Genomic DNA, 10,000 nt, shown 5'->3' on the forward strand with positions numbered 1-10,000 from the left:
TGTAGTAGTTAATCCCTTGAGTGGAGACAAATTGTTTGGTTATCTAAGTGTTGTTGGTTGTACGAGGACAAAGGAGAATGTGGAAAGAATAAGCCGGACTATTCGGTGTATGTGCAGGCGAAGGAAAAATGAGCCGTAACCAGAAAAAGGGATCCAATGTCCTACTATCTGGCCAGCCAAAGGAACCCAATAACTCTCTAGCTGTAGTATCTCAACGGATGGCTGGTGCCTTAGCTTAATCAATTTTTCACTTGATATGATATTACATATTTTGTAAGATATATATATATATATATATATATATATATATATATATATATATATATATATATATATATATATATATATATATATATATATACATATATATATATACATATATATATATACACAGTGATACCTCAGGTTACGAGTAACTCAGAATACGAGAAAATCATTATACGACCATGATGTTCCAAATTGGTCTAAAGGCATTGTATCAGTCTGTAAAGCGAAAAGATTTATCCCCCATGCAAATTTTTTGAGGACAAGTACTAATTAGGCAAACACAAAATTAGTGAAGCGGTACTCATGTGCCACTCATACACTGTTCACGCGGTTTTCATGTGATTTTTACCCCATTTTCATGCCATTTCAGCGATTAAAAGCAGTTATCACTTATTAAGGTTCTCATCAGTACTGAATATTAGAGGGTTAAAACAAAGATGACCAAGTGTCGAAAAAGAGTAAATGATAGTGAACAACTCCAATATTTTACCAGAACTGCTCATGGAGGGAGATTCTCCCCCGCCCCATGTAATAACCTCTTCCTCCCCTTCCTCCCCCTCCTCATCTCCCGCACACCAGCAACTACGCTCCTCAAAGGTAAGTGTAAGTTAATTTGTCAATATTCCTATTTCTAATTGTGAATTATTTATTTGTATTCATTTCTGATGTTAGGGGTTTTAATCTCCTCTTTCAATAACAACAAAACTTTAAAAATCAGTATATATGTGCATTTATGAACGTGTGGAGAGCATCGAGTGAATTCTCTTTATCTCTTATGAGAAAAATTGTTTTGGTTTAAGAGCATTTTAGGTTGTGAGCTTGGTCCTGTAACAAATTAAACTTGCGTACCATTACCACTGTATATACAGTATATATAAAGGTGATCATAATAATTCCTGAAGTCGTCTTACTGAACAACAACGCTTGCAATGTAAATTAAAGATTTTTTTTGAAGCAAGAAACTTGAATTAATTTAGAATTACCATACTTTTCACCTAACATTGAATAAAAAACTATCATTTATTTTCTAAGTTATTTTCTATTGTACCTGTCAAGATCAAATCTTAATAATTTAATTTTTTTTTTAATAAGCATGCAGAAGAAAAACCAAAATCATTCCACATTATTCCACAGTATGTGATATTGGGTGAAGAGAAGAATCCAAGAATATATCTAAGCATTTCAATATAAACTATATTCTTTAAGTAAAGGCTACGATCGCAATAGGAAAAATTATCCAAGGCATATATCTGTCTCGGAAAAGCTTACATTTATCACTGCCTTTTTCCACATACAGGCTGTGGGACATACGATGTCACACTCTCTACCTTCAGTCGCCAAAAAAGACAATTGGGTAATATATTAGGTGGGATTCTGGGCTCTGTAGGAAGTAACAGGCCAAGCCCAGGGGTCAACAATCGACCTGCAATACCAAACTTTAATACTTTTCCAAAACCACAAATACCCAGCTTTGTTCCAAGACCACCTATTAGGAATCCTTCACCAGCTAGCTTCATTCCAAGATCACCTACTAGGATTCCTTCACCAGCTAGCTTCATTCCAAGACCACCTAATACGATTCCTTCACCAGCTAGCTTCATTCCAAGACCACCTATTAGGAATCCTTCACCAGCTAGCTTCATTCCAAGACCACCTTCACCACCTACAAATTTTCTTCAACCTGGGAGGATACCCTTCCGACCAAGCATCACGCCAGTACTGCCAAGCATCATCCCGAATCTACCAAACCGACTTCCTTCAGTATCCATCCCCAGTATATTCCAAGGAGTATCACCAATAATATCTCAGGCAGCGTCATTGCTTCCTAGTTTCAATCCTTTCCAAACCAGTAAAATCCCTGGAGCTCAAGACATATCGATAACAGGAACACAACTTCCTGCTGCTCCTGCCGCAACCCCTGTTGGAGGAGGAACAAATGCTGATACACCTAGTGTCGTAAGAGTTTCATTTGCATTTCAGCATGCTTATCCCTATTATTCATACTGCAAGAGACTCCTGTTAAACATCTGGTGGTGTAAGGGTTATATTTGTATTCCAGCATTCTTATCCCTATTATTCATACTGCAAGAGTCTCCTGTTAAACATCTGGTGTTGTAAAGGTTATATTTGTATTCCAGCATGCTTATCCCTATTATTCATACTGCAAGGGACTCCTGTTAAACATCTGGTGGTGTAAGGGTTACATTTGTATTCCAGCATGCTTATCCCTATTATTCAGGCTGCAAGAGACTCCTGTTAAACATCTGGTGGTGTAAGGGTTACATTTGTATTCCAGCATGCTTATCCCTATTATTCATGCTGCAAGAGACTCCTGTTAAACATCTGGTGGTGTAAGGGTTACATTTGTATTCCAGCATGCTTATCCCTATTATTCATGCTGCAAGAGACTCCTGTTAAACATCTGGTGGTGTAAGGGTTACATTTGTATTCCAGCATGCTTATCCCTATTATTCATGCTGCAAGAGACTCCTGTTAAACATCTGGTGGTGTAAGGGTTACATTTGTATTCCAGCATGCTTATCCCTATTATTCATACTGCAAGAGTCTCCTGTTAAACATCTGGTGTTGTAAAGGTTATATTTGTATTCCAGCATGCTTATCCCTATTAATCATACTGCAAGAGACTCCTGTTAAACATCTGGTGGTGTAAGGGTTATATTTGTATTCCAGCATGCTTATCCCTATTATTCATACTGCAAGAGTCTCCTGTTAAACATCTGGTGTTGTAAAGGTTATATTTGTATTCCAGCATGCTTATCCCTATTAATCATACTGCAAGAGACTCCTGTTAAACATCTGGTGTTGTAAAGGTTATATTTGTATTCCAGCATGCTTATCCCTATTATTCATACTGCAAGAGACTCCTGTTAAACACCTGGTGGTGTAAGGGTTATATTTGTATTCCACCATGCTTATCCCTATCATTCATGCTGCAAGAGACTCCTGTTAAAAACCTGGTGGTGTAAGGGTTATATTTGTATTCCAGCATGCTTATCCCTATTATTCATACTGCAAGAGTCTCCTGTTAAACATCTGGTGGTGTAAGGGTTATATTTGTATTCCACCATGCTTATCCCTATTATTCATACTGCAAGAGACTCCTGTTAAACATCTGGTGGTGTAAGGGTTATATTTGTATTCCAGAATGCTTATCCTTATTATTTATAATGCAAAAATCTCATGGTAATGGTGCATTTCACCATTCTTCTTCTGTTTGTTGATGGAGATTCATATTACTCAGAGCATGAACATTATATATGACATCTTTGTGAATTCAATTCCGTTGAACAGTAGGAATTCTTTACAATACAATCGAAAAATTTGCTACTGTATTTAATTTGAGAAGTGAAACTGGTACCTAAAATGTCTTAAGAGGTAAAAATGAAAAATGTTTATGTTAGTAACATTTCTATTTTTTGAATGTTCACATACTTTTCCATAGCTTAATCTTCATCGTCCTTTAAATATTGAAATAGGTTAACATTAAATTGGCCCCCCTTAAAAAAAATTCTTTCTTTTCCTTTTGAGAAAATATTAAAAGTAAGTTTAATTTCAGGGTATAGTTCTCGTTGTGGACACTTCCAGACCAACTACACAGCCAACTCAGTTTCCAGTAGTGCCTAGACCAACTATTGTACAAGCACCCCCTCCATTTACAGTTAGACCTGTAGGGTCTACACCAATTCCTAGTATAGTTCGCCCAATAACTCCAACTCCTGTCACACAACCAATTCAAGTGACGTCAGATGTGATTCCACTGTCCATAGGTAAGATCTGGACTTGGGCTTGTTTTAAATTACTTCAGGTGTGATTCCATTGTCCAAAGGTAGGATCTTCACCTGGGCTTGTTTCAAGTGACTTCAGATGTGATTCCACTGTCCAAAGGTAAGATCTAGACCTGGGCTTGTTTTAAGTGACTTCAGATGTGATTCTACTGGCCATAGGTAAGATCTGGACCTGGGCTTGTTTTAAGTGACTTCAGATGTGATTCCAGTGTCCATAGGTAAGATCTGGACCTGGGCTTGTTTTAAGTGACTTCAGATGTGATTCATCTAGCCGTAGGTAAGATCTGGACCTGGGCTTCATTTAAGTGACTTCAGATGGGATGTCACTGCCCATAGGTAAGATCTGTTATTGTGCTTGTTCTAAGTGACTTCAGATGGGATTTCGCTGCCCATAGGGAAAGGCTCTCTTACATCCCGTAGTGCATGGTTAGAGATCATGAGGACTCGGAGTTCCTGTCAGGCGTGGCGTTATCGCAGGGTGAAAATTAAATCGGAGGGGAAGTATGTAGTAAGTACTTAATGAGTGGGTGTGTCTTGCTCTAAAAGTGAGGCCTGTCAGTGGTCTGTACACCTTTTTGGAAGTAGGAAGAAGTGAAGAGCACGTAAGATCTGTACTTCTGTCGCACATGATGAGTGGGATAATCGTACGTAAATTGCAAGTGAAGTGTACTTTCAGAAATCGTACTTATGAAGTAAAAAAACATAAGAGAAATATAAGGAGCACAAAAGTATTGAGCAAGACAATTGTGCGTCAAATTGGAAGAACGCACGGATAATCACAATAATGTAAGAGTGTACTGAGTCTCTTCATCATTCACTGTTTCAGCATCCAATATGGCACTACCAAGAAAGATGCATCATTGTCTTCTACAGATGCTGTTGCAAGAGGAAGCAAAAGACCGTGATGCATTGCTGGCAGCAGTTGCTCGGTGTCCATATCAGATTTTATATAGGTGCACGATGCTCCTGAGCATGTCTAAACACATACTTCTGACGCACTTTTATCGTGCTGGTCACCTGCGTCGTCTGACTGTGACGCACTTCAGAAGTACGGTAGTAGTACTCACCACGCACTTTGAAAGTAAGTAATACGCACGGAGGAAGTGTGCTCATGCCCCTTTTGTTAACACGTACATTGAAATTAAGTGAAAAGTAGGAGCCTCAAGCATGGCAAGTATGTCTTCGTGGGAAAATACCCTGGAATTGCTGCATGTTTTGCCTGCGTAACACGCACGCCTATCGAACTTACTCATCAGTACTTTTGTCTTGCGTACTCCGAGCGTGCTCCAGGCGTGCTCCAGGCGTGCTAATTATCGGTGCCAGGTCGTAGCGAAAAACTGGCCGGCAAGTTTTCAGGCTGCGTGCTATGCATCATAAAAAAGAGTACTTTCCACCTGCGTGCATCTCTCTACTTGGCCATTTTTGGCACGCAAACCACTCGTAGTACTACCCACGACGGGATGTAAGAAAGCTTTAAGATCTGGACCTGGGCTTATTTTAAATGACTTCAGATGGGATTCAATAGACCAAAGGTAAGAGCCTTTTCTGAGCCCTTTTTTTTAATTATAGTCAATTGGTTTCTAAGGTCATATGGATATACTGTACCTTCAAAAGCTGCATGTCTTTGAGAGGATTCAAGACAGGGTTCATCAGTTATAATCAACTATTCATTGTCTTTGTGAGCAATATTGTACTATTGTACTCCACAGTCTGGAATCAGAGAAATTTCATTCTACCTACTGGTAAAGGCCCACCAAAGTCTAGAATCAGAGAAATTTCATTCTACCTATTGGGAAAGTCCCATTGTTGCTGCTCTACAATCTTGAACTTATTCCCACTTGGTATTGATATTTTCCTATTTCAGTTACCAAGCTTTATGTGAAGAAGCTAGAGACAAGACAAAATGATAAATCACAAAACCATGATATCATTCAGAATATCAAGTGGCCAAATCTTTCCAGGTTCCGAAACGCTGGATGATGCCATCTGTGGCTCAGTTCCAATCACTGATCGCTTCCTCTTGAGCGCTGCCCACTGCTTCTCTAACCAAAGCGTCAGGTAAGATTTCTTCTGTAAAAGCCAGTGTATTTACTGCATGCCATTAATAGCAGAGATAAGAACCGATACTTGCACATTACTTCTTTCACACGATTACCTCTACATTAACGGTTCGGTTGCCTGATGTGCTCTCTCCAATGCCTTCTAAGAAAGGCTTCCTTTTTCACCAAACCTTTTCTCTCCATATCATCCTTCTCTTTATCTCACCATCTAATTCTCTGCTTTCCTCTCGATCTTCTCCCCCTATCAATATTGTTATCATTCTTCTTTCCAACCGCTATCCCTACATTAAAGGGTCGGTTGCCTGACGTGCCTTCTCCAATGCCTTCTAAGCAAGGCATCCTTTTTCACCAAACCTTCTCTCTCCATCTCCTCCTTCACCTTCTCTCGCCATCTAATTCTCTGCCTGTCTCTCAATCTAAACCCCCCCCCCCCCCTGTAACAGGTTCCTTTCATTGCACAATTAACCACGAGAGCGGAGGTGTTAAAAACCCATACATGTCACCTACTCTGGATTTTGAACTGTTATTATTGTTGCCATACTCATTACTATTAACATAATTTATTCTTATTTCCCCCAAGCTTTAGCCATAGTTAGAAAATTAGAATGTTGAAAGCCACAGTAAGGAAAGCAGCTTAGTGAAAAAAAGACACCTACGTAAAGAATAGATTATAAAAGAGAATCAAAGGATTGGGTTAGTTTATAAAACTTCAAGGCTAAAAAGTATTGAATAAGCTTTCTTCTTCCTGATGCTTGTCATCCTTATTATTATTATTATTATTATTATTATTATTATTATTATTATTATTATTATTATTATTATTATTATCATTATTATTAGCTAAGCTATAATCCTAGTTGGAAAAACAAGATGTTATAAGCCCAAGGGCTCTAACAAGGAAAAATAGCCCAGCGAGGAAAGGAAATGGGGAAACAAATAAACGATATAAGAAGTAATGAACGATTAAAATAAATAAAAAAAAAAAATTTAACATTAAAACAGATACTTCATATATAAACTATAGAAAGACTTACATCTGCCTGTTCAACATAAAACATTGGCTGCAAGTTTGAACTTTTGAAGTTCTACTGATTCAACAACCAGTTGTTTTTATAAGTGCGACGTTGGTTTTGCTAAAAACAAGGTTCGGATACATAAACTTCCTAAGGCATTGGGCTCAAACCCCCGTACGAATTTTTTAGCCGTACGTGTCTGTGAATTTTTCAGTCGTAGCCATGAACTCCTGCGATGTAAGGCCTTGGGCACAACTGGCCGTACTACCAGCTACGGGGGGGGGGGGGTTTAATGGCAAAATTTGTGTGAAATCGTGGGTGTGACGCAAGGGGCACGCACCAGTCTTTGACCTCGTAGCCCCCCGTGCACCAGCAGCAGAATCTGCACATACTTCCTTTAATTCCGTACGACAAACGAGCGTGGCTCGTACTTGTGACGCAATTTACACGCAAATTACATGCACGACCAATGTGCGGAGATCATGCCACAGAAAATCCTACGGCACGTAAGTTGCACCTAAGTCACACGCACGGCTTACTTGCGTCAGACGTGTATCCTGTCTGCGACTACAAATTTTTTTGACTGCCGCAGAACATTTTAGTGCAGCGAGTGAAGATTCTGCCGCTGGTATACGGCGGGCTACGAGGTCAAAGACTGTTGCGTGCCCTTTGCGTCACACCCACGATTTCACACAAATTTTGCCCGTAGCTGGTAGTACGGCCAGTTGTGCCCAACGCCTAACCTAGGCGTTGAAGGCTGTTCTTAGTAACAACAGCTTCATAAATTGCGTCTCAGGGATTTTTCTACATAATCTAACTTAAGTATGGAAAGCTAATTTTTCAAACTTCTCTCCACTCCAAAATCAAACCATTTGTTCTCTAGTCTAATTTCTCTTCCTCTTGTTTTGTTAAAGCTTTTTATAGTTTATATATGAAATATTTATTTTAATGTTGTTACTGTTCTTAAGATATTCTATCTTTCCTTGTTTCCTTTCTTCACTGGGCTACTTTCCTTATTGGAGCCCCTGGGCTTATAGCATCCTGCTTTTCCAACTAGGGTTGTAGCTTGGCAAGCAATAATAATAATAATAATAATAATAATAATAATAATAATAATAATAATAATAATAATAATACAATGTTCACTGATTTTCAACAGAACGCTATTATGGTTCTAATCTTTAATATCATAATAGAAACTAAAATAATATGATGCTTCAGTCCCTGTTATTAACTCTTTCAATATTTGCTGTTTGCCCTCACATATATTCCGCTTTCTGAATGGATATACCTTAACGTGGTGAAGGGGTTCATGTACAGCCATGATCAGCAACGCTGTACTAGTCAGGACAACCCATATTTGGTTGGTTTACTTTTGAGCGATCAGACAAACAAAAGTCTCCCACCATTACCAATCCATACTTGGCCAAGGTAGTGATGAAAGCTGCCCAAACCCCAGGCATGATTAAGGATATGTTTAAAGGCTACTCATGAATGGCAGAACCAAGGGACAGTGACATTGCCCTATCAAGCAAGACAATGTCCTAGAGACTGACAATACATACATATGATCAGCGCCCAAGCCCCTCTCGACCCAAGCTAGGACCAAGGAGGGCCAGGCAATGAATGCTGATGACTCAGCAGATAGACCTATAGGCTCCCCAAAACTCCAACCCTCAGCTCACAAGCATGGTGAGGTTGCAGCTACCAAAGGAACGAACGAGTTTGAGCGGGACTCGAACCTCAATCTGGCAATCACCAGGCAAGGACGTTACCCCTTTGATATTTACAGAACTAAAGATATTTTGGTTTAAATGCTATAGGATATAGCTCTCTTATCAGGACTCCAGAAGCATCCCAGGATTCATATATTTCAGGTAAAATCATCAGCATTATCAGTTTCCTTTTACCAACAAGGACAACTACAATTTGCTGTCACTCACTTACTGGAAGGTATCCGGACAATTTCAAGCCTCTCCTCCTAGATTCCTAGAACGTATCCGAATTGGAAGTCTTTCATTAGCTGTATTTGAAGAGGGAACTTCCATTAATGGTCTTAAAGCTGTACCAACCACGAGCTCATGTGTGCTACTGATATAGTAGAGCTTCAGAAATCATAGTGATAAGCTATCTCTTCATAATTTATATATGATAAATCTAAAATCTATATCAACATTGCTACTGATTCTAAAAATATTCTATATTTTTTATTCATTATTTCTCATATTTAGGTTATTCATTTCATTATTTCCTATCCTCACTGGGCTAATTTTCCCTATTGGAGCCCTAGGGCTTGTAGCATCCGGCTTTTTCAATTATAGATCCAGCAACTCTAGGTTATTTCCCTATTTCCTTTCCTTAATGGACTTTTTTCCTTATTGGAGCCCTAGGGCTTGTAGCATCATGCTTTTTCAAATAGGGATTCAGCAACCTTAGATCTACATTCAGGAGATGGAATTGAAGCAAAGAGAGTAGCATCATCTGCATATGCAACGAGCTTCTTCTCTGGGGCAAACAGAGTATAACAGAGGACGAGAAATTTCAATATCTCAAATATTCATTGCCTATATTTTTGTTATTTAAATCGGTGTTTATGAGTGTCTTTATCTGTTTGCTGATTTATACTCATTTATCTGCTTTTTCACTTCGGGACATCCTATTCCATGCAAATTCTGGTTTGCAAAATAATGTGCCTTTAACCTTGATTCAAATGACCGGTTGTTCATTTTGAATAATATATCTATATTCCTGTGTTATTCACATCACAATTTATCAAGGATAAGATATGTATGCGTTTCTGATTTATTTCTCAGGATGAGATCATTAAATCATATATATATATATATATATATAT

General features: G+C 38.6%; 1 protein-coding gene across 1 annotated transcript in view; it reads left to right on the forward strand.

Annotated features, from left to right (window-relative positions):
• Nucleotides 1–10,000, forward strand: part of LOC137642262 (serine proteinase stubble-like) — a 19,501-nt gene that overhangs the window by 5,127 nt on the left and 4,374 nt on the right. The window contains exons 2-4 of the mRNA XM_068374788.1: nt 1,565–2,223; nt 3,845–4,055; nt 6,035–6,131. Coding sequence (XP_068230889.1) covers nt 1,565–2,223; nt 3,845–4,055; nt 6,035–6,131 — 967 coding nt within the window. The remainder of the gene's footprint in view (nt 1–1,564; nt 2,224–3,844; nt 4,056–6,034; nt 6,132–10,000) is intronic.

The sequence above is a fragment of the Palaemon carinicauda genome, chromosome 6 (genome assembly GCF_036898095.1).
Source record: "Palaemon carinicauda isolate YSFRI2023 chromosome 6, ASM3689809v2, whole genome shotgun sequence".
NCBI classification, from domain to species: domain Eukaryota; kingdom Metazoa; phylum Arthropoda; class Malacostraca; order Decapoda; family Palaemonidae; genus Palaemon; species Palaemon carinicauda.